The sequence below is a fragment of the Hetaerina americana genome, unplaced genomic scaffold (genome assembly GCF_022747635.1).
Source record: "Hetaerina americana unplaced genomic scaffold, ioHetAmer1.1.p SCAF_4, whole genome shotgun sequence".
NCBI lineage: Eukaryota > Metazoa > Arthropoda > Insecta > Odonata > Calopterygidae > Hetaerina > Hetaerina americana.
Window position 1 is genome coordinate 75,636,927 of NW_027286985.1, and position 26,697 is coordinate 75,663,623.

General features: G+C 36.4%; 1 protein-coding gene across 1 annotated transcript in view; it reads left to right on the forward strand.

Moving 5' to 3' along the window:
- The first annotated feature begins 21,727 nt into the window (after nt 1-21,727).
- LOC139692481 (tectonic-2-like) overlaps nt 21,728-26,697 on the forward strand; it is a 245,133-nt gene continuing 240,163 nt past the window's right edge. The window contains exons 1-2 of the mRNA XM_071590698.1: nt 21,728-21,761; nt 23,414-23,519. Of these exons, the coding sequence (XP_071446799.1) occupies nt 21,728-21,761; nt 23,414-23,519 (140 nt within the window). The remainder of the gene's footprint in view (nt 21,762-23,413; nt 23,520-26,697) is intronic.

Consider the following 26,697-nt stretch of genomic DNA (forward strand, 5'->3'; position numbering starts at 1 on the left):
TGTTTGTTCTTTTCTCCCGATCATATCGTGAATTATATCCTGCATGAAAATACCTAATTGTGTTTCGCAAGATCTGCTATTCCTAAATCCGTGCTGGTTGTGGCTTAGTATTTTCCTACTATCAAGAAATCTCATAATGTTACTGGCAATAATGTGTTCTAATATTTTACAAGAGATCGATGCTAAAGGAATGGGTCGGTAATTGGTTGGTTTATCCCTATCTCCGCCTTTATAGATGGGAGTTATATGGACTAGCTTGCAGTCGCGAGGTAGTGAGCCTTCTTTTATCAATTTTAGAAAAACAATTTCTAAAAATGAGTTGATGTCTTCAGAGAATTTCTTTAATATCCTAGCAGCTACCTTGTATCTAAATACTATGTAAATGTATTGCTATCATAATATAATTAATCAGTGAAAAATAATATGCCGACCCTAAACAAATCAAATGTTTATTTTTAATGATAAAATAGGGATCTACTTTCTAACTTTTTAAAACACTCGTTATCAGTTTACGAAGGTGATTGTTATGCACGGAAAATTCTCCACTCAGCGTAGATTTGGAGAACCCGAGCTCGTTTAGGCGTGGTTAATATATCCCCATCAACTTTCATAAGACACGGTATTTCTTATCAGAAACACACGGTTCCAAGTACCGCTGATGAAAAGCTCATATTTCACCCCAACGTTAAAAACGCCATTTCAAAGCTTTGAAGTCAAAGCTGGAAAGTATAAAAACCTCCCAACCAATAGATGAATGCAACAGCCACCTATATTATTGTATTTGATGTAATCATTTCATTTCGTTGATACATAAATATATGACCTTCCCTGATCACTGATGTGTTAAGTCCCAAAATTTGGCAGCTCGGCTATTGGTCTTGCGCGTTCGCGCTCCCCGCTCTTCTGCACTTTCTATTTCCCATTCTCCCAACGTCCCATGCCCCCCGACTGGTTTCAGTGTAAACAGTATACCAGTCGGTTTTTTTCTTCCAACTTTGATTTATATTCCGTAAACCAAGTTTTAACTAAAAATAGATGCGTTAAGAGATTTTTCAGGTGAACTTTGGTTAGAACCAAAGAAATTATCCACTTGCACTCCAATGATTTACATGGAGTCAGTCGGTATATTCAGTGTCAAAATGTATTTAGACACGTAACTTTTGATCCATATTTACATTTTCGGCACTTTATACTCTCCCATTCGTCCAGTTTATTGTCAGGTTTGCAGTGACGAAAGAAACCGAAAAGGAAGCGAGCGCAATGTTGGAGACCTTCCAGATATAGCATGATACCCGTTTGGCATGTTAAAATCAGCGTCAACCTAACGAACTTAGTTCGTAATCTCGTAGAAAAACTGGATAATAATATTACAGTCTCTATTTTTACAGAAGAAATATATAATGAGACGTTATATGTTTTCCCCAGTTTACCAGTTAAGTTTTGATGGAGTAAAAACAAAAGTTTGCACTCGGTCAAGTTTTAGCTGAGATATTCGTGAATAAACTCAAATTCAGTAAATTTTGCGAGTCATCTTAGAGATGAAATAAATGATAGTAAAACGTCATCTTTTGGCTCCAAAGCCTCGCTTCCCTCATCTATGAATATATTTCAATCTCTTTAGAATTATTTTAACAAAATAAATATTACTTTGTCTATCTAATAGTTTTTACTGCAGGTACAATCATTTCAATCACTCAAAATGGGTTCAAATTGTCTCAATGTCATAATTAATGCAATATCAACTTGAAGCTTTCATAGAATCAACTGAAATGTTTATATTTAATGTTCCAATGTGTTATGAGATTTGAAAGCGTTTTGCCATTTCAAGTTATCCCATCTTGAGCCTTCATGTCTCCGGATTGCCTTCCCTGGAGTCTCCTTTCTCTCCTTGCGTCACAATATATCCAAGTAGAAAATGCTCAACTTAGCTAGTATCAACAATTTTTTTCTTAATTATAAGCGTGGAAATTAATTTTCTCTCTAATTTTAGACCATAAATAGGATAGCGGTTCTTCAAGTGTAAAGAAAATAGTTTAATCGAAATTTTAAACATGAGTGGGTGCGCACTCTAGCGATCGACCCATGCCAAATTTCTCGTTAATGTCTTGCATGGTGAATGGATTTCCATAATACGTGAAGAAAACAAGAGAAAAGCATGGATACTTTCCAAAATATAAAAATTGAAGGAGATGAGGCAACTGGTTTGTGCTCACGGCAGCGCTGACTTCACTCGGGGGAAAAATCGTTACAGGGAAAGAGGAAACCTGTTGGGGTGCAATGTGGGGGCGCCGTTGGCGGAGGAGGGAGGGCGAGTGAAACTAGGGTGAGAATGAAGAGGAATGGTGGCGATCAAAGGATCACGCGAAACGACCCTTAAGGCCGATTTGCATGAGGCATTATCTTGCGCATGATCGTTCGGGAATTAATTCGCAGAATTATTCAAGTTAGATCCTAAAAGAGTATATTACACGGTGTATTAATTCGAAGAATTTTCTGCGGTAAAAAAATGCCCAGCGGTATGCTTATCGAGTTTTTGACTATGCATTAACTCTAATGTACATCAATTATTGGATGTACTTAGGAATCTTATCTATGCAGATGATTCAACGAGAGGAAAGTTGTATTTGCATCTGAAATTCGTTTCATAGTTGATGTTAACTTAAATAGAGAAATGGCACTATGTATTTTGCATTAAGAAACCTATACAGCTCTTAGCTATTTACGACCCTGCTAACTTGTTACCGGAAACGGGGAAAGAAGAGTAGCTACTAATCTATATCCTATATTCAAAATTCATTTGCGAAACAGATAATTGTATTCAACCGATTGCTTTCACTCACGAGCATGGGATTTTTCCCATACTACCACCCGACTGCTGGTGAATTCTCACACAAATGAATTGGGTTGCTGAGTGGTGGGAATGAACCGAAACTTTTTTATAGAAAACTTACAATTACAACTGCATGCGGTTCCTTTTATTACCCACAAACTTGCTTGTCTTTCTCACTTGTGAACAATTGGGGAAAATGGGCGATTTTTGCAAGTGCAAATGTTATCTCAAGGCATATAACCATTCCGTAGCCCTATCTTCTTTCGCGTTTGACTAAGCATGTAAAATTTATGTTAAGAGTCTAATTCCTCCGTGGCAGTGTGATTAATGTTTATGCAGCCGTAGAATAAATTATAAGAATTGTATTTCAGTGCCAGAGTAATCACATATCCTTCCTTAATGTTTCAATTTTTAGTAATAAATCAGCTGTAAATAATTAAAATTATACCTCAATTGCAATGCAATACGCAAACGTACAATAGAACCAATGAATCCATATTAATCGTTTCTATTGCATATTTGGTAATAATATTTAGAGTGAGACCAAATAAAAGGAGCTCCCATGGCTTTCCGAGATGATTAAAATTCATCTCGATCGATACGCTCCCTGTTTGTGTATCCCACTGAAATTATCTCCTGAATTTTTAAAGAGAATTATAGTTGATCATAAATTTAAAAAGTCATTGATGTCAGATCAAAAGTATATAAATTTCAATACTTTTTTTATAATGTTTTCGGTTTAATTTACTGGAAATGCTCTGTTAAGCCCTATCGAGCCAGTCGATCTCACAATGTTCCGGAATTGCTGTAACTACTCAGTTGGCAGGAGTTTTATAACTTAATGTTATATGTTATTTCAGTGTTTAAGAAATCTGGTCAGTCACTAATGATATTTGCTTAACTTTTCCTTTGGTGAATAAGTGAAGGCTTATGGATACATAGTTACCGTAGGTAAAGCTCTTTCCGATGGTGACTGAACGGCTTAGAAGTCGAATCAAATGGATAATCGCATAGATAGTTGTAAAATTGAATGATCATAATATTACTCTAATCAAGTGGATAATTACCTAAACTAATGCCAAATGCAATCTTTTTCTTTGAGCAAAATTTATTTTAATCTTCTTCTCATATTTTTGACAGCGGTATTTATTAATTTGAAAAAAATATATGCATTGAAATATCCAAAAATTTTGAAAACGTCATTGTAAAAGTGACTGATATCATATTAAGACTTTAAGGACAAATGTTTTTACATCTTGAGCAACATACAGCTGTCATACCCTAGCGCGCAAACACTGTGTAAAGTACATATGGTAAATTTCAAACCACTAACGTGCCCAAAATTGTGAATCAATTTCGACGCCTGATAGCGTTTTCTGTGAATTTTCATTGGCAGATACAGTATTACTCAAATCCCCTCCACAAATAAATGAAGATTAGAATTATTCTTATAGTAGGTATGGCTTTAATAAACAATAGATAATTGTATATGCCTATTAGTGTTTGATATCTTGGTGTGAATCGTACTATCATTAAATTTGTGTCTGTTTTACTTGAACATCGCAAACAAATTTTTATATTGAAGTAAAATAAACTTCAGAGGTTTTCATTGATTTGACTGTGGAATTTCAGGGTTTAAAATATTTAATGCCTTTAAATTAAAACTAAAGCATTTCGCTGAACCTAATGTTACCACAATAGGACATAAATAGAGGATTTAATGTATTATTTGCCGAAAAATAATTATTTTATTTTTAATTAGTCGAAAATTAGTTCGTTTGATTTTTTATTCTTTTGAAAAATATATCTAGCTTCATAATGTTATAATGTTATCGCTAGTCGTCGTAGGCTGATATTGATGCAGATATTAGCAGTAAAGGAAAACGACATTTAGTTAAAGTTGGTGCCTTTTTTTTAAGCATAATTTTAAAGATATTGAAGATTAAAAACTACAAAATAAAGTAAATATGAGTAAAAACCAAGTTAAATTTAGAAAATGATCTAAAAATATAAAGTAATTCAACCATTTGTATCACTGCATAAATAAAATGTAAAATTGTTTAATACGCGAAAGAAAAATACTTAAAGGCTTGTGTTGATTTAATACCATAAACTGTGGGCAAAAAATTAAGAAAAAAGGATATTTTAAAGTTCGAAATACAATGAAAATAATTCCACTTGCATATTAATGTCGTTTCAAATTTTGGATTTAACCCGTCATTCCATTTGTTGACTGAACTTTTTAAAAATGTGACTGTACGATTGTCTCTTATTCTCTACCTATGCCGTAAAGATATTGCAATGCATTAGACAATAAACCTTCATGACGTATAAATTATGCACTAAAAATATAGCTATACTCTTGAATATGTATGTATGTATGTATGTATATATATATATATATATATATATATATATATATATATATATCTATATATATAAAGGAGAGTGTTTGTTTGTATGTATGTAATTTGTTTACTTTTTAGCTGTCATAGAAACAGCATTTTTCCAACTATGCCAGCAGGATACTTTTGCAAGAACACTATTGTATTCAGAATTGCCGAGATATTATACGTGGAATACATCAAGGAAAGTCTTTTGTAGAAAAAAATGGGCAACTTTGATCCTGAGAATAATATTTATTCATGTGACGCATTGGGCCGAGTCTACACAGTCCATCCTAACAACGCCGAATGTTATTTTTTAAGAATGCTTCTACATACCATTAGAGGACCTCGCTCATTTGCAGAAATAAGAACGGTAAACGGAGAAATATGTGAGACATTCAGAGAAGCTTGCCAGAATTTAGGGTTGCTAGAAGGAGATCAACACTGGGATGACTCATTGCGAGAGGCCAGTTTGATTTCTCTTCAAGGACAAATCCGAATTTTGTTTGCCATCATAATAACCTCCTGTAATCCATCTAACCCAAAAACATTATGGGAAAAATATAAAGAACCAATGAGTGAGGATATACTGGCTAAAGTTCGAAATGAAAATCCTACATTGGATATTACGTTTAACTCCGACATTTTTAATAAAACTTTGATTATTTTGGAGGAAAAGTGTATCACCATGGTTAACAAGACTTTAGTGGAACTCGGTCTTTTTGCACCTGTACAAGATCAACAGGGTGTATTTTATCCAGATTATATATGTGAAACTAGCAACAATGTCTTAGACTTAGAAGCATACATCGCGGATAAAAAGCCACTCCTTAATGAAGATCAGAAATTCGCATACGAAACAATAATGGATCAAGTAGATAAACAAGAGGGAGGTATCATTTTTCAGTATCATGCTGCTGGTGGCACGGGGAAAACATTTTTAATTAATTTAGTTCTCGCAGAAATCAGGGTTCATGGAGAAATTGCTCTAGCCGTTGCATCTTCAGGTATTGCATCGACATTAATGGAAGGAGGAAGAACAGCCCACTCTGCCCTTAAGTTGCCACTTAATATTTCCCGACAAGAAAATCCCACATGTCATATAAATAAAACAAGCGGCCAGGCACAAGTTCTTATAGAATGTAAATTGATACTATGGGATGAGTGTACGATGGCTCATAAAAAATCTCTTGAGGCCCTCAACGCAAGATCTTAGAGGAAACTGCAGTTTAATGGGAGGAGCTCTGGTACTCCTGTGTGGAGACTTCCGTCAAACTCTGCCTGTCATTCCAAAATCGACTCCAGCCGATGAAATTTATGCCTGTTTAAATATTCTGTTCTATGGAATCATGTCCAAGAAATTAGCCTTAAACAAAACATGCGAATCCTCTTAAGAGATGGGAATGCTCAAAATTTTGCAAATAAACTTTTGGAGATCGGAGAAGATAGATTAGTTATTGAAGCATCTGGTATGATAAAATTGTCATCAGATTTATGTGTATCGGTGAAAACTGTCCGCGATATGATACAAGCAGTCTATCCTAACGTTAATCAAAATTATAAACATTTAGAATGGTTGCGGGAAAGAGCCATTCTTGCTCCTAAGAACGATGATGTTAATGAAATTAACAAGGAGATACTAGCCATGCTGCCAGGAGACGTGATTGAATATAAATCGGTTGATACCGTAGTGGATGCTGACGAAGCCGTCAATTATCCAACGGCATTCCTAAATTCACTTGATCCAGCTGGATTGCCACAACATCGCCTTATACTTAAAGTAGGATCTCCAATCATTTTATTGCGAAATTAAGATCCACCAAAACTCTGCAATGGGACACGATTGTGTGCGACAAAATTAATGAAAAATATAATCCAGGCAGTCATTTTAACTGGAAAAGGAAAAGGTGAAATAATTTTTATTCTACGGATACCTCTAATCCCAACTGATCTTCCCTTCAACTTTAAAAGATTACAGTTTCCAGTCCGGCTAGCTTTTTCAATTACCATTAATAAATCACAGACACAGTCTTTAAAGTTTTGTGGTGTTGATCTAAGATCGCCATGTTTTAGCCACGGGCAACTTTATGTTGCTTGCTCCAGAGTAGGTTCGCCAAAAAATTTATATATTCTTTCTCCTGGATATGAAACAAAAAATGTAGTTTATAAACAGGTGTTAAATAAAAAAGATTCTTAAATTTGTATGAAGTAGTGTACCTGTATTATTGTACTTTATTATTTGTTGTTTTTATTTATGTAGTATATTTATATTATTGTTTCTCCCTAACCCGTGCAAAGCCGGGTATTCAGCTAGTATATATATATATATATATATATATATATATATATATATATATATATATATATATATATATATATTAATATATATATATATATATATATATAATAATTGGCTGACACAACATAACACAAATAGAAAAGAATAGACACATATAAAAGAACACTTACACGGTAAATTGTTCGAGCTTTCGGCCCTCTCAGGGGCCTTCTTCAAGAGAGACTCTCTTGAAGAAGGCCCCTGAGAGGGCCGAAAGCTCGAACAATTTACCGTGTAAGTGTTCTTTTATATGTGTCTATTCTTTTCTATTTGTGTTATGTTGTGTCAGCCAATTATTGTGCCGCTCGTATGAGTTTTTCCGTACAATCGTTATATATATATATATATATATATATATATATATATATATATATATATATATATATATTAATATATATATATATATTAATATATATATATATATTAATATATATATATATATATATATATATATATATATATATATATATATATATATATTAATATATATATATATATATATATATATATATATATATATATATATATATATATATATTAATATATATATATATATATATATATATATATATATATATATATATATATTAATATATATATATATATATAAATATATATATAAATATATAAAAAACACAGATGTAGATTTTTAGAATATAGAGACACAAAGAAAGGACACTCACAATTTGTTATTTTACGTTTCGACAGCACGGCTGTCGTCTTCAGAATCAGATTGATTGATTCTGAAGACGACAGCCGTGCTGTCGAAACGTAAAATAACAAATTGTGAGTGTCCTTTCTTTGTGTCTCTATATTCTAAAAATCTACATCTGTGTTTTTTATATATTTGTGTGTCGCCGAAGAGCGTTCCATTTCGAAGATATTTTAAATATATATATATATATATATATTTGTACATATATGTTATGAAACCATTGTTGTACAAACCATTCAGGATAACAAGAGCATTAACAGACTGGTAATATCAGAATATTGATATGTTGAACATTGATATCGATTCCCAGGTAAATGTTATCGCATCAGACCTGCTGTTTTATATTTGATTTCTGTTTAATTTTTAAAATATTCCAAAAAAGTTAAGACCTAAATGAAATTAAAACTTTGATATTTTTGCTCATTAATTTTAAATTTAGGTCTGTTCACCTTTTGTAACTCCCTAGATAACCTAATTGTATCTTCTTAACGTGATGTTAAGTAAGAAACTGTTCCAATTTTATATATTAAGCAGCTTCACTCTCCTTGAGTTTAATTTTACGCGCAACTACCTTCCTTTGCGTTGAAACTTCCGCGAAAATAGTTTGGAGGGATTAAAAAACAATTTTCTATGAAACTTATCGTAATTGTAAACGGAGGTCTCGGAAAGAATCCTACCCGATGCTAAAGAGTATGCAAAGTTTTGCGTAGGAAAGTTTCCATAAACAATAACCAAAATGAACTTCTAAATAAAAAAGAACAGAATTTCCGTACCCTTTCATAACAAACGAGTTTCACGCTCAAGTACGTCTTCTTAGTGACGCAAACCGCGCAGGAAAAGTCACGAGGACCAATTAAATTATCAGAGTATTTTTTTATCATGTATGGAAAATTATAGGAACTCGATATAACCTCGCTATAGGTGGCACTGTTGAACATGAAATAAAAATGCACGCCATGAATTTCAGACGAAACACTATTTCAGGGGACGGTGCGTGTAATATACCTGTAAATCCCCATCTCCAACCTGGTCCAGTAGAATATTCCTGCAATGTCTTAGATAGTATGATTAAAAATAGTGTGCCCATTAGTTTACAAAAGTTCGTTTAGAATTATGGAAACATGAATGATTAACTAAGAAGCAGATGGATATCTAGGAAGGGTAAATCTATGTTTCTTCACATCCCATTTACACTGTTTTACTTTTTTTAAGTGAGGCAAGTTTTCTAATTTTGAGACAAGAAAGATTTTTGTAGAGAAAATATCTAATATATTACGGGGAGATAAAAATGTGTTCATTCAAAAATGGAATATGGAATTATTTTAATGTTGTTTTCCTTTAATTTTTCCCCAAGAAAGATTCAAAACAAAATATGGTTTAACAATTTTGTGACTATGGGAATCCCAAGGGTGGAATAGCAGGTGAAGGGAAGATGACCAAAGAGTGGTGGCGTATGAATCCGGCGATACCTCCCGGGAAGCAGCTAAGGCGTCGCGGACGCCCCAGCTGCCTCTCGTAGGCTCCTAGGGAGGCTCTCGTGAGTTCCGCTCCCTGGAAGTCGTTTGTTTTTCGTTAAAAAATATATGCAGTCTTTTACTTATCGCTTGAATCTGTTTTTTATGAATTCACAATTCAGTTAATTACATATGAATTTATGTAGAGAAATACTGTCCTACTGCAATTGCTACTGGCACGTGTAAATGACTATCGGCATAGTGTGATCACATTAATATTTACCGGCAGATGATTTGACGCGAGAATCTGTCTCACTCAAACGTAACGGAAATGTCCTTGAGGACTCGATTGATTTCCGGGATGCGTAAGCTTGGATGGAAGATCCGAGATTGGTACACGACATTAGGCGGAAAACTTCACTGTCGGATTTTATCCATCGCAGTCTTTTTTTCTGGCTGATATAATCGACCACTTAAATGGATAAAACCGCGCTACAGTTCAGCTGTCTTTGGAAAAGTTTTAACGGGGGAAATCTGGATTTCACAGTCTACCTCTTCTAGCTTTGGCAGAATATTTTGCAGTCTTTAAATTTACTAAACTATTTCCGGCGTTTCTTCGCCCCTATCGGAAATAAATGATGAAGTTCCGCGTAGTTGGGATTTAATTGTTTAGCAAATGATAATGTACCAGTGAATGCTAAAAACCTGAGGATTATATACCAAATAAACATCTGAAAATTGTGTGAAATTATGTTATTATTCCTAGAATATTGTATTCGCACATAATCTTCAACCAATGTCCTATATAAACACCCTCTCTCAATTCGGAGCCATTATTTACAATGGTTACATTTTCGAAAGCCCTATGCAGTCTCATTGACAAATATTATGTTTGCACCAAGATACGGATGTAATAGGGGACGGTAAGGGACAATTTAATGTAAAAGTTGTAAATAAACATTTCTCACGGTTCCGAGACAAATTGAAATCGATCGGAAAATGTTTTCTCTTTCCTTCACTTTCTGCGACCATTAAAGTATTTATTACAATACATTATTCTTAAATTAAGGATAAATAATATTAAAAACAACATTGAATATTTGTTGAAAATATATGGTGCGAAATTTGTATCTACTAAATTTTTCGAGTACTACGTCGCAGGCGACAAAATCCGGTATCCTCCTCTTCTTCAGCTATCTACGATATTTGTGGTTGATTTTTTAAATTGCTTTTAGGTAAAGAGTTTTTAAGAGTCCCATCTCCCTAAGTAGTGTAGGGTGCACCACGCAGAGTAATGGGGAACTATTTACTCCGTCTCATTATAATAGAAATTCAAACTCCACGTTTCGTGTACTCAAATATTATCTTGGGATATTAGATATAGTTGCTAGTAATAAGGAATTTTTATGAATGTAAATAGTTTGAATTCTTGTCGTGGGAAAATAAAATTAATAAAATAGATAAATCATCAGAAAAATTAGTTCTCATAATATTGATTGCAAATCTCTTAGCCTCGCCATCATGAGAACCTACTGATAAACCCTTGAAAACGGCTTATTTTTTCATTAAAAACCTACAAGGAACTTTTGTTTACCACTGCAAACCTTAGCTATTTCTATGGTATGAGTTTACGGTTGTAGATAAAATAGACGCTAATTTAAAATTAGAATTCTGAAGTTTAAAACGAACTCTCGCCCGGATTTCAGTAGTGAAGATGTGACCGTTGAGGTAACCACGTCTGGAACTGACTCTTAATCTTTAAGTTGGCGGCACTGTGCGGAGTAGGATGAAAAAGTGGGGTAATGGGAGGACTCCTCGCACATACGAAAACCCTTATTTTTCCCCCCACCTCGAGGTATCCCTCCCCACCGTGGGAGAGTGTCCAGTCCAGACCCCTTCCCACCATTCCCTACCTTCCCAACTCGTCGGAAACGAAGGGACGGAACAGAGGTGAAGGGTGTGAAGGACCACGGTGATGCGTATACGGTGGAGGACGGGAGCGGGCGAGAGAAGGAGAGCGATGATGCGGGGGTGTTGACAGGGTCCGTGCGGTCGTGCCGAGCAAACAGGTGTGGCGAGGGGAGAGGCGAGAGAGGGCGTGCGGAGACGGGAAACCTAGCCGGGGTCGCATGGAGACCATCGCCTCGGCACCCCCACTAAGCTCCTTGAACGCACATACACACACACATACACTCTATCTCCCTCCTCCCCAGTATCCCTCCCATTGGAGACGGATGCACCCAATGGAGGTGGGAGAAGGAGAAATACACAGAATAAGTTTATTTAGGCCCGCAACGAAAATGTGCTTCACGAATAGTTTTGTACGCCAGGAGCATCGAATGGCGAGTAGAAATCAATGAGTATCAGCATTGTGGCATGGGAGTGGAAACCAATTTCTAGAGAGAAGACAAACATTGACGGTTCTCCTGGAGGCAAACTTAGGATTTAGAGGACATGAAATATACGGTCTAGTGTAAACAATCCCTGAGCTAAAGTATCTCACAAAAATCGAAGCTCAAAAATGAGTGGTAATCTTTATTAAAGAAATATTATGTAGTTAATTAAACAACATCATGCGAATAATAGGAATTACGTTTTAGGAACTTTTTCTATTGTAAAGAGCGAAAACTAATGGATCATAAAAATTATAATTAAAAATCAATATTAGGAACATTGTTTTAAGATGGTAACTAAAGAACATTTAGTCCCTCGGTTTCATGAGTGTTTCAGATTCCTTTAGAAACATTACATATATGGTGGTAGGGTCATTGATAAAATTTCCGGAAGAAAAAACAAGGACCACCTTATTAGCTATACCTTATTAGTTATTAGCTAGCGAAACATATGATTTTAAATTTGATGGTGAGGGATGAAGGAAACGCTATACCAAATATCATTCATGACAGCCGAAAGTTCCCACATAGTAATGTTCCATACAATATCTCCACTCTATAATTCCACTATATAATTCCTCTATATTATTATTACTAAAATTCCTCTGTATTACGATGGTATCTAAAGTTTTAACCGCTGTTTTGTCTACTATCCATTACCTCAAGTATGTTTTTTGTCATCCGCCTTAGAGTAAGGTACCAAAATCCCCAGAATTGCTTTCCTTCATCATCATTGTATCCCTTGTCTTGTCCCTTCTAAAATGAATTTTAGCAACTTTAGAATTTTTTCTTGATTGAAAATCCCTATTCATCTCGTGCGATATCCTCTGAAAACCACAGGGAGTTTCCTGTTACTTTCCTCCTTTGCTGTACCTGTAGACTCAAAAAATATTTTAAATTTCATTTTCTCACATTTGGATCCAAATATTATTTTACAAACTTTACTCTTAATTCAATATTCATTTCTAATCCTATCCTTCTGGTTTCTGTTGAAAGAATCTTGACTGGGCAAGAGCCACTGAAGAGTTATTATCTAAATAGCTGAAACATCATAAATAACCTAGATCTATGTCTATAGAGAACGCCGCTACTAATGATAATGATAAATATTTGTTACAAATGAAATGTCTCGTCCTGATTACCTTTTACATTTATAGCTAATAAGGTTGATATTTTAATCATGCTGGTCGACTTTGACTTATTCCTTTCAATCACACATTATACGACGATAATGCACGCGTGCCTTAATGCCGGCGCATCATGAGTTCTTGCCACAGGGTAGAACGGTCAATTAGGAATTTTTCCTCCAAGTTATGTGCGATTTGCGTGAAGCAATCCGCCACAAACGCCCGGATTTGTGGAAGAAAAAAATAAGCTTTCGCGAATTTTTGGCCAAAAACAACTCACTAATGATGCCGCATCCACCGTATTCCCCAGATCCGGCCCCCAGTGACTTTTTCTTGTTCCCGAAACTGAAGAGGCCCATGAAAGGACGACGCTACGATACGATTGACAAGATAAAGACTGCATCGAAGGAGGAGCTGAACCAAATCACGAAAAATGATTTTTGAAGTGCTTCGAGGATTGGAAAAAAACGTTAATACAAGTTTATAATATCTAATGGGGACTACTTTGAAGTGGACAAAATAGATATCTATGAATAAATACATAATTTTTGAAAAAATACAAAAGTCTCGATACTTTTTGAACAGACCTCGTATATGGTGAAATTTCGTTCAAGTAGTTTTCTCAGAAAACGGTTGCCAGTTTTAACCAAAGGGTATAGGGATTGCGGGGGAGTTGGCAAGAGGAGGAGGAGTGGATTTAGTGAGAGGGGGCGGTAAGGGTGAGAGACGGGGTGGAATCCGACTCCCATTGTTGTCACAAGGGCTCCCGCTGGCGATTCCATTTCCCGGAGATCGCTCTTCTTACTCCTGCATCCTCCCTCTCTCTCTCTCCCCCCACCTTTCCCTCATCCTCTCATTCTCCCTCTCTTCACACACCCACCTCCCACCTCTTCTCTCCCAACGCCCCTACCCCGTCTCGAATCCCATTCCCTTACTTCGCCTCTGGACTACTCCACCCTCCTCTCAGCCCGACAGTCATTCCTATCCCTCCACCTCTTTCATTTCGGCAATGCATACATTTTTTAAATCATCATCCTACTTAATGCATACATAAGCAGGGAACCGGTAGTCATATGCGATTCGACGAGGTTTATACGCTTTCGGTTGTTTTGGCTCATTTCGATTTTTACTCTCACCGTCAATATTAGAGTTATACTTTCGGTTCTCCCCGGGAAAAGATCAAGGTGGGACCGTTTACATCAGAGGTTTATTCTTGTTTTGGAACCTTCGAGAGAATCTTCATTTAATTTATTATCATATTATTCTTCCACAGTCAGTGTGGCTATTTTAATTTCTATGATGAAATTTGGATTGATTATTTCTTTCCCCCGGGACGACGAATATATTCTCTGGTAGTTTCTCAGAAAGTCCTGATTTTGAATTTAAATCACCATAAGTAGTTACTTCAGTAATCAGAACTTGAGTTAAGCTCTAATGTTTATGATACGTTTCATTTGAATAACTTCCTTGTTACATATTGATTATTTATTAAATATTTTTATGCTGATCGAAGTTCATTGAGTTGTATTCACTTAATCAATAATTTAATGGAAGAACCCTCCTATTTTTTACTGTCGCTTAAACTTTGAACATGCAATAATTGAGAGCTATTATTGGACAAGAGACCTATATTAAATTGATAAAAGGAAGCATAAATAATTACGATTAGGAAATTATATTAGTGAATAGCAGTGCATTATCGGGAAAATAAATTGAAGAGCCACAATTTCCGACTCTAAATAACTGACGACACGCCACCGGTTTTACCTGATGCTTGAACCACGTACAAGTATAGTATAGGTCTTAGATTGGGTTTGTGCCTTATCAGTTTCGTGGAAAATTTATCAATTGGAGGAAAGTACATTATATGCGACCAATCTTCAAGACGGTGTCATTTGAAATGAGCTATCTAGTGAGCTGCCTCTTGTTAGTTGTAATTCCGAGCGGAGATATCGTAGCATCTTCCAAGAGAGAAAAAATTGAAATGTAAAGTAATATACGATGTCAAAACTAACGTATTGCGTTGATATAATGAGCATTTAAAACGGTAGCATATTAATTTCCAAACCGTAATTTTTGTTCCTTTTAACGTTAATTGATAATAAGAGATAATTGTAATAAAAGCTTTATAAAAAATCAATTGCTGCACTCTTTTATCCCAAAAGAATTATAACTTTTTAATTATGCGTATATGTCCTGTTTTAGCTGATTTAGCTCTCTAGAAAGATCAAAGCAAGTTTAAGTACTAGAAAAACATAAGCTGTGAACATAGCCTCCAATTATTTAACATACTTTACTCGTACTGGTTATGCTTAAACAATGCTTCTTAAGCATAATTGTCCTTGGATTTGCTAGGATCTCCTTGACTGTTACATGGGTTTCTAAAATGCATGGGCGTTGTGGGTCAAGTTTATTGATAGAGTGCCAAATAGAGGAGTGTAAATCAATAGATAGATGTATCGTCCAAAACTCTTCTAATTGAATGTTTTCGAATGTTTCAATCGTGTTTACTAGAATAGAATACGTATCCTATCAGAACCTACCGCGCATGCTCTCTTAATGGCTCGTAGAGTACCATGTAGTTGTGGGTACAAATTAAGGAAATGCCAAGAGAGGAGAATCTGAATTTCTGTTCATAGGATATCGTGTGAGATAGGGTACTCCGTTATGATTTTCATTATATATACCGAAGTCAAATAGTTGCTCAATTAGTCACTGGAACACTAAGGGTAGGAGAAAAAGTAGGAGATTTCTCGGGTAGATTTGCCGATGAATAATGTTTAATCAACCTTTATTCAGCAAATGGACTACATAGTTATAAATAAAATCACATGATAAAAAATAAATTATGTTGAATGAACATTTCAATTGCATTTAAATAAGTAATGTGGATCAGGAACAAAATAAATCCGAAGAGTAGGATAAAATGCGGTACTATTCACTGGTATATTAATTACTATGCACTCCTATGCATTGACTTACCGAAATCAATTGACTTCTTGCAATCATACCCATAGCAGTAAAATTCTATTCTTTCTAAGTTGATTGGAGCTTGAATATATAAAGTGAAACACGTATCACCTGTATTTATCATTATAAACACGATTAAATGAAATAATTGGAAAAATTAGCTAGAAAAAATATGCAATAAAACTTTCAATGCAAATAAGTAGTTATCAATCACATACGGCTATGTTTAAAAATATAACGTGTCCATTCCGGTTAGATGAATTTTTGGAAAATTCGTTTTTAGAAATCGTTACCTCAATGATCGCCACCGTTAATAAATAATGTGGGAAAAAATTTCTTTGCTTATTGAACCACTGAAAAATCTTTGGGTAAAAAACTGGTGAATCCTAATTTTTCACCAATTACAATAGTAAGAGGGCCTTGGCAATTGAAAACTAATATTTGTTTTAAGATAAGCTGGAAATGAGTATTATAAGCTAGATAGTTTATTTCGTAAAAGTGGTGTTTCCGTAAATATAAGATTTTAATACCCTCGAATGAATAATTACAATAAAATCCAGTTTATAAACCTCAAAGGATTATTTTTCATTATCTATAGCATGCAAAGCTCGCGAGAAGCATAAACTGTCACCAAAAAAATGAAGAAGACATGCAGTGGATCGGTGAGAGTGGAAGGGTTTGAAATCATCGAGGCTCCTTAAATTCTCTCTCCCTGCGTCTATTCAAAATTGATTGTCCCTTCTATTGGACTCAGGAGCGTTGACCTATTTTTGAGCTCTTACACGTGCTCCGCAACCATTATTCTGGATTCGCTAGCCTTCGTGTAAACTTTATGTCTGCAGTTGACTTTCATCATTTTAATGATCTCTTCCACGTCCTCATCACACTCCCGCATCTTTCTCCTTATCCACTATGGTGTTTTCATCATATATCCCTATGCTTTGTGTGATGCCATCAGCAATTTTATATTGGGGAGGTTATCTCATTTTAGTCTTTTTTTATTGCCACAAATGTCTCATATCCGAGGTGCAGCCGTAAAATATGCGGAAAAAAATCTTCATGATGAATATATATTAGACCCTTTATCATCATTATAGGTGACTACATTATGAGTACAGTTGTGAATAGCCTCCTCGGAAATATTTGAAGAGCTTTCTCGACTCGGAGGAATTGATGGGCGTATTTAAAATGACCGTTGCACTAATTAAATAATAGGTAAGAAAAATTAAGAATAAGTTTGCGAGAAAGTAAGTAATATACTACGACACTCATACCAGATACATTAATATAAAGAGCGTAATGCTGATTAATGAATCACCGACAGGAAGGTTATGGGTATTTTAGTAAAGGATTAAGCTTCTGCTCAGTATGAAAAGTATTTAGGTCTTATTAATATCCCAAGTTGTACCAAACAGCATTGGTCACTCATTTATAACTATCCCTGGGTTAAGGGTCGTAGAATTTCAAATCTTGTTCAAATTATTATATATAGGGTTTCCACATGCCTTAAATCAGTTTTCGCTCTTTTTAGCATTTCATCACTCTATATCCTGGGTTTTCCAACATTTTCCAAAGTTTTACTTTTTCTTTGGGAGTGTAAATGAGTATTTATGTGAATTAGTTTTAATAAAACTATCCTTTGTGTTGATCACTATGTGAGTGTGAATTTAATTCCATGAAGAATTTTCTAATTCCCAAATTGAGACATCGTCGGAAAAATGGAATGATATGAGCATTGATGACGACTGTTTATTGGCTATTCATTGTTATAATAGAATATTCTCCTAAATCAATGCTAGTAAAATCTATATTTCTAAAACTAGATGATTAAATTCAAAAATAGGCATGTTTGTTTAAGAAAAAGCATGGGGAAATTTAAAAGAATTGGGTATCAAACATTTCACTTTATTATATATCCATTAGGGAAATAGTTGTAAGTTGGATTATAAATTAAATTAATTTTTGCAACTTTACTTTATATGATTAAAATATATCTTGGAGGAAAACTAAACTTCATTATTCACTTTCTGCAGTTGCCCTTGTTTTTAGATTTTTAACATATACATAGTTATAGGATCGTTACTGTGGAAAGATGCCTCGTGATGTTATTTTAATTTTCTTAAGGTCGAGCACTAATTTCGGTAAATTCCCATAAGTAATGCCTAATTCCTAAAAATATGATTAAAATTGATAAAGAATTTAAACAGAATTTAATGAAAAAAGCAAAAGTCTTTGGAATCAAATATATGTTGCTACAAACGACGCTATTTTCGGAACATTTCATTTTATTTAATATCCATCCTTGAAATTCACTTTGCACTGCGTTTCACAGGACAGTGCGTGGCTCCGTGGCATTTGGTATGAATTTAATTACATTTTCTTTAATGCAATTGCACTCGAGCAACAAAAGTTTTAATCATAGCAAAATGGCCGTTCCTTCCCAATTCATTTATGTAGATGTCATTATTTATGTGATTAATTCTAAGAACAGTTATCGGTATTGCTGAGTTTTAGTGCCATTTGTTGCAAACAGCGCAATAATAATGCGTATATTTATGTGCCAGTATTGTTATTTCATCATCTGGACACTCAAAGTATTCAAATTTAAAACATAATTATTGTATAAATATTTTGTAGGACTTTTTGCTTGGATTAAAACAATAGTTAAGTTTTATGTTACTTAAATTGACTCATTCTCACCTAGTTTTGATCCGAAAATTTGCAATTTAGTACAATTGAATAAAATAGAATAAATTGAGCTTTACGGCCTTGAAAATTAATAAAATGAAATGGAAACTCCTATAGCCGTAATATGTTAGCACCACTTTAATTTAGGGGTGCTAACTTATTACGGTCAAAGGATTTTTCATTTCATTTTATTACAATTGAATAGTTTAGATAAAAGGTTTCTAGTTATTGTTCAAGTGCATAGAGTTTATATTACATCGATTAAGCTTTATTTTGCTTGGATATCAGGATTCTTGCAAAAAGATATGGCTTTATATACACATTCTTGTCCACCATAGAGTACATGACGACGAAAAGGGGGGGGGAATGACCCTACCAATCCTGTTCTCAAACGGACACTTTTTCTCAGCATTCATTTTTTATTAAAATTTACCTCTTTTCCTCCGGGTCCAATTATTTTCCTTCTTCTGAGGACCCTCTCCACCTAAATTATCCCTCTCGTACGAAGGGGTCTTGTCCGCCCAACTGAACAGCATTCACTCCGCCATTCTCTTATCTCTCATTGCCCAAAATGTCCAATTCCTTCCATCTCCGCAATTCAAAATTGTTCTAAATATGGAAGTCTACACCTGTAGGTACCCTCTTATAGTGGAAAAATGCATTACTAATTTCATTTCAGAAGTTGAGAAATAAAACTCCGTCCTCCGTCCAGAGATATTTTATCCCTAATGTATAATATAAAATCCATGGGATTTACAGTTAATTCTGGACTTTAATTTTTTAAATGTTTCCCGAAGCATTAGCAAAGTTCGGTTGCATTCTTTTAGCCGCGCAACCGACCGATTCCGACGGAACCCTTCCCGGTCCAGATTCCCCGGGGCGCTTTCTCATGGCCGCGTCCCTCTTACACTCCGACCGGTCCCGTCCGCATCGCCATAATTGAGCCAATTCGCGCCTGTGCTGCGCACCTCGCTCCAGCTCCTCACGTCCTATCGAGAGCTTTTAATTTGTCATTAGACGCACACCGCCCGGCAGGTGGGGGCTGTGGGCGTGCATTGAATTGATTCCCGGGGAGAGTGGGAGGAGAGAGCGGGTGCAGCGACGGCCGTGCCGTGAATCCATTAAAGGCGCTCTCATTTGTCCCGCGGTGACGGCCCACGGAGCGAGTGGGGCTGAGGCGGGGGCTAGAAAGGCTTTGGGGATCGGGGCCGCCTCTGCCTCTCGGACGGACGTGCGACTCGCGGTGGGAGGGGGGGAAGAGGGCGATTAATGAAATCTTTCGCCTCTTCCTTCCTCTCTCTCGCCCTCACCCATCCTTCCTCCCGGGATACCTTCGGTGTGATCTCTCCCGTCACACCAGGGGGTTGTTTTTTGGGGACGTCGATTAAATCGTTTCGGAACGGGAACGGAATTTTAGGACAGATTGGTAGTGTATAAGGACGAAACATCTTTTTTTCGCCGAGAAGTTTATCTTTTTTCAAGTGACGCACTCCATAATTCAATTACAAATCCGCATTGTACGACCGTATGCTGCTCCCAATTCGACTTTGCCCACTTTGATAACTTTTCTGCAATCGCTCGCCAGACTATTTTTTTATTCTAGTCACTGCAATTTTCAATGCTACGCGAGCACACTGTAGTATAAAGTATTGAATTTGTACCAGGTTGGCTAAATTTATTTACAGCATGGCGGGAATTCCACGGACTTAAACATTGATTATTCGTCGGGAGAGAGTGAAATTGCTACTCTAGTTTCGCCCGAAAATGCTTTGTAAAATAAATCATAAATCGTATCGTCTGGAAACCTTTGCTGATGTTAAGTATTACCTTGAAAAAATGGCGTATAAAGTACTCATTTCGTTTACAATTACTTTTTGCTCACAAACATATAGGTAGGTTTTGCGCTGTAGTTGTTATGCTATGCCGCCATCACTATGCACTAGAAAAAGGAAATAAATATTGAGCTAATGGTATGAATGGCTTGAAAATTATTGATCCTTATGTTTCCTTTCAAACCAAAAATTTAGGTAAAAGCTGTTTTTGATATCATTGAAAACTTATCGAATGGGTACATCGTTTACTTATTTGCTTAGTTATAAATATTTCTCATTTAGTATTAAAAATTGTGGATTAGGCGTTAGTTGCATGTATTTGTTAGTTAATAGTATATGTATTTGCATGCGTGTAAGTTAAAAGGGTTTTTGCATAAATGTATACGCCAATGTGGGCGTATGTTTGCATGGATGTGTTGATTTTGCAAGTGGTTCTGTTATCTTTTACGGGTGGTGGCCTAACAACCCCCGCCACATGCCCTTGCGGTGGCTTGCGGGTTGTTATGTATATGTAGCTCTTATTGGTTAGAAAATATTCGAATAACGTGTAAATTAGACAAATTTTTCCATTATTTTGATTATGCATTGGCCAATATGTAATCGTTCTTCCACTTTTGTAGAATTAATCCTCTTGAATCCTCGTCAAATATCGAGTTTCGTTGGCACCGAAATGGATTGAGACTTAGAAAGGAAATTAGCTAGAATATCCACGTCCAATACCGCCGGATAGAAGACTAGTGCGTTGTTTCTTCATCTCTGGGATCATTAATTAATATTATTTAATCGAGTACTGCATATTCGATTTTCGTTAATACATGGTGGAGTCACCAACCCTCCATGAATGACTTCAACTCTATCCACCCCCGCTCTCTTTACACGTGGTGAATTACAGAGGGTTAAAGGAGGTGTGAAAAAGGCCCCTTCGATCCTGGAGGATCGAAGGGGCCTTTTTCGATCGATCCGCTCTGAAAAGTGGCACCAGTCGGGCAAGAAATGGCGTCCCGATGCCCTAGTGTGACCTCCTTGCGTGAATGGTTTACTCGCGACCTCCGGTAGTGACGGAGTGAGGCAGAGAGTGAAGAACCTCGTGTTGCTCGATTTATGTGACTTACAAGGGGCCAGTTCAGTCTAGATTGGTTGAAGTACAATGCGACGACATCTGCGTGCCGCCCGAGGTTTGCGTGCGAGCGATAAAGCCCGTCGTGTATGCTAATATCCATTCTATCCCATATCAAAGAACGCCATGCGAAATCATTTTTTGAATGAGCGAAACATTGACTTTCACTTCCACGATTGTGAAGGACAAAATCCAATCGTGAAATGCCGTTGCCAATTTAAGTAGTATTGGCTGCCTATATGCACCCCATTTTCAAGGATTTCGTACCCATAAAACACCTTTAAAATCGTAGTGTGACAAATTTATTTATTGATTCCAGTCAGAAATAAATTTAGTAACCAAGATATTTCGATATCACGAGAATTGTTTTTAAACCTTACCATTTGGTCAGCCACTTTTATTAAAAATGTGTTAATAATTTTAATAATACTAATACACGCATGGACAGCAGTGAATTTAAATCATTGTCTCTGCCACAAAATTCTAACAGTGATGAGATCTTCGGGAAGGAGCTCAAACGTTTTACTTGGAGATATTCATGTGCAAAACATAGCCCGCGAGAAAAAGAAACTGGAGGATGTATTCCTTTAACCTAACAAACCCCAGAAAATAATTGACGCAGTGATCGGTAATTACGGAAATAAAGTAGAGTTGAAACTACCTTCTATGATAATGGTGAGAATTCAGGTGATGGGGTTTGGATTCTGATTATTGTAATCGCTACCCCCTTATAATTGATGGCTGACATTATAAATAATTTCATCATCTATTTCTACGTACACATATCCATTCATTTTCATGGGTTACCAATCCAAGAATAGGCATGCAATGGAATTTTGCCCAAATAAGCATTCCTTCACGATTAAGATCAACGGGAAAAATCTTAAATGAAAGTAAATATATGAAATATTCCAATCTTCAGGGCCGTTACAATTGTCGACATATTCACCAAAATTAAACTAAAAAAACGAGGCTGGAAGAGTATCTCATATTTTGAATTTCTTCTGTTCATGTCCAGAGAATTTTTTATTGACGATTTGTATCTGTAGGTTTGAATTGTCATTCCATGATGTCATTCCTTCGTAGTTTCCAGCTTCGATATCATGTTTCTATAAAATCACCCACGGAAGATCTTTGTAGTCATCCTTTCCCTGGCTGATTTCAATGCACCCTTCAGTAGACTGTCATGCCTCGGAACATGTTATAATAAGTTACTCTCTCTTCGCCACTTCCTAGGTTAAAATCTTTACACATTCTTCGAAATACGTCATAGATTTTCTAGTGAGTGCATTATTTTATTACCTTGTTGACTAAGTTTTAATACTACTCAAATTCATTCATTTTTATGATTCTGCATTGCATTTATGTCTCTTTGCGATGCTAGTGGTATTTTCTGTAAGCAGGCGATTACTGTGGCCGACACTATAAAATATATGTAACTAGGGAGAATAGCTGATGCATCAATTCATGCTGCTGCTTTAAGAGTTGTACATAATTAATGTGTTTTTATGGTAGGCATTGCTTAAATGTGTGAACAATTTATCCTTTTTCTTTTTGTAAAGGAGGTCCTTGTGATTCCGGGCGACCAGTTCTCTTCGGCCACAACGCTTACTCCTCATGCGTCCTTCGAATTAGTGGCAAAGAACTTAGCAACTGCACTGCACTTAGGTGAGTCGTAATGTTTCAACCTCATAGCTTGCTATTGTTTGTTTTATTACCACTTATTTTCTTCCATTGGAAATATATTTTCCCTGAATTAGCGAGAGAGACATTTTCTGGCGCTGAACCAGGCTGAAAGTACCGAAATGATTATAAATGGAACCCGCCGGTTTTCCAGTTCCGAAGACAAATATATTAATAAAATACGTGTGTAAGACTGAGTGCAGGCAGCATTTTAGGTCGTTTTCTCATCCTTCTAAGTCATCATTAATAACAGATCATTTTTTGTAATTTGTAATTACTTTCTTTGGCCAAGTAATAACATCATTTAAAACCAGATTAGATACGACCATTATACCTAACACCATAACACAGTAATCAACCCGAAGGTCGGTTTAGTAGGTGATGGTAGAGTTCACCCAGTACTAAGCCCTATACGTCGTGTGGAAATTCACACATCAGGGTAGGGAGGCCAGTTCCTTTCCCTGTGCCGGTTATGGTTTCCCAGGGAGACCTGGTACCCGAAAAATCACTTTAGCTTGGGTGGAGCTGCAGGTGCCCAGAGTGCCTTGCCCGGGAATCGAACCCTCCGGTCAGCAGTCCAACGCTCTACCCACTGGGCTACCGCGACCCATATACCTAAAACATAGAACTGAAATGTAGTTAATCGCCAAAAGTACCAGATGTAACCTACCGTTTTACTTGACATTATACCTGAGGGATTAGGCACTGTTTTTTGAGGACTTCATTAATGTAGCACTATAACTCTGTCCTTTTAGAAAGATAATATTCCAACCGTTTTTATCAATGATTGTGCCGAGGGCGATATGTAAGGATAGCTATTGTTTATAGGTCTATATTGCAGTATTTGAATTTAAGTAAGAAGTATTTAATTGAAAAGATAGTTTAAGATAAAATTAGAGCAAAAGTTTTTTAAAATGTATCTAAGCAAAATTCCATTGGGTAATTATGCCAAAATAATTCTTGGGAGTAGAATCAGCTTCAGTTTTAGGAGAGACGAAGTCAGTATCCAGTATCTATCGCATAAAGTTTGATTGATTCTATTCAAAACTACTATTAAATGTAAGCAAATTTTTCACCGTATCCGCCCATGCCACTGCGCGCTTGCTTGATTAATAGCCCGATACTGTTCGCAGTCAATGGATTTCGAACCTCCGATAAATCTATCACAGTTGTCGCGGCGGGTCATTTCGTGTCCCAGGTCACGTATCAGTCGCCAGACGACACAACGCGTACGCCGCCCCTGCTCGGGAGCTTCCCGCTCACTAACTGCCCGCCGCAAAAATCCCTGCCACCATTAGTCCGTGGCCAAAATAGATTAACCGAGAATAATGATTGTCCCGACGCGGCATGCGCCGGCGATTCACCCAAAAATTTGTTCTTCGTTCTTCGGTCTCAGATTGACGTAGATGGATCACTCAGAATACGATCCGCGAATTCCAATTGTTTTCATCTGAAGGAAAACGTCTTGCTTGATTTAGATGCGATAAGTAGGACCAAGTTGACTAATTTGTTTGGTTTGTACGGTGATAGATACTGTGGTTACCACTCGGTGAACCTTCCAAACGCCGAAGGTGTTTCTCTCTACGCTCGCTCACTCATACCCGGGTTTCTCCGGTCATTGCGTAAGATTTATGGCATCAGCTATAATTTTTTGCCTTTATTATTTTTGAGAAAGTAATGAATGTTCCGTGAATTTATCCAGGCTTGGTTCCTAACCACGAAAAGTAAAATATTGCTTTAGAGCGTGAAATACTTCGCTCTCCGTGACAATGACATCGCTTATGCATTGGATTCGATTTCATCGTGAATATTTTTGCCTGATGTTTCCGTTTAATGAAATTCTTTAAAAAAACACGTTCATGTGGCCTAATACTTTATGCAAAAAATATATTTCCTGGGTAAAGTATATTTTGTTTAGAAAGGCAAAATAGAAACAAAACGTGTTGTAAAAAGTCTAATGAAAAATACTAACAAACAACCACCACAGCGATCACCCCACAAGGTTGGTTTGATATTTTAGGACAGAGCACACTAAAAAATAACCCCAATAGTCTTTGAAATTCCCTCAGCAGGGTAGGGTCAGCTCCTATCCCTCTGCTGCCCGTGGTTCATAAATAATATCACTCTGCTAGGATAGTGAAGCTAAGGAAGCTCAGAGGGAACACTCAGAATAGAACCAGAATCCACCGGTAGGTGGACCATTTCTCTATCCACTGGACTACTATGCCCCCCTTATATTAAACTTTGAGCGCACGTAGAAGATACGAAGAATTTTGATACGAACTACTTACTTTTTTGATAGAGACAACTTGGGTGCTGTAGAAACTTCAAGCAATGTAAGTTTCGATGTCCCCAGTTTTCGCATACTATGTTTAATTTATGACATATACACAGACATACGCAATATATAAATGTGTGCGGTGGGGGGGGGATAGCAGGAGTACAGGGGTAGAGCGTTGGAATACTGACCGGGGGCCCCGGGTTCTTCATTCCCGGGCAAGCGTCTCTGGGCACCTGCAGCTCCACCCAAGCCATGTGATTTTTTTGGTACCAGATCTACCTGGGAAACCGTTACCGGAGCAGGGTAAGGAACTGACCCACCTATCCTAATGTGTGAATGTCACACGCCGTCGGGCTTAGTACTGGTTGAACTCAACCATCACCTACCAAACCGACCTTCGGGTTAATTACTGTGTATGTATGTGTGTATATATATATATATATATATATATATATATATATATAAATATATTAATATATTAATATATATATAAGTAGGGGTTAATAACTAAGCAGCCTATTGCAGTTTCCAACTCTAATGCTAGAGAGGTGAGATCTCTAAAATATGTTACAAACCGGGTAAACAAAGATGCTTAAAGAATGACCGTGACAAGCTTCCCTTAATTCTCTGAAAACAACTGTTCCCCAAGCGAGAGATCATTCATGGTGCTGAGTGGGTTGTGATTTATCGGTGAGAGGTCGTGTCGATTTTTTTTGTTTTCACCGGCTGTAGAATGTTTTGGGTCATCATTTATATCCTGATATGCGATCCTCCCCCTCCCCGCCTCTATCCCCTTCATCCTTCTTGTGAAATAATTTTTTCAACAAAGGAAACGTGAAAAATGAGCGGTAGAGAGTGTGTATTTATGACAGAGAATTTATG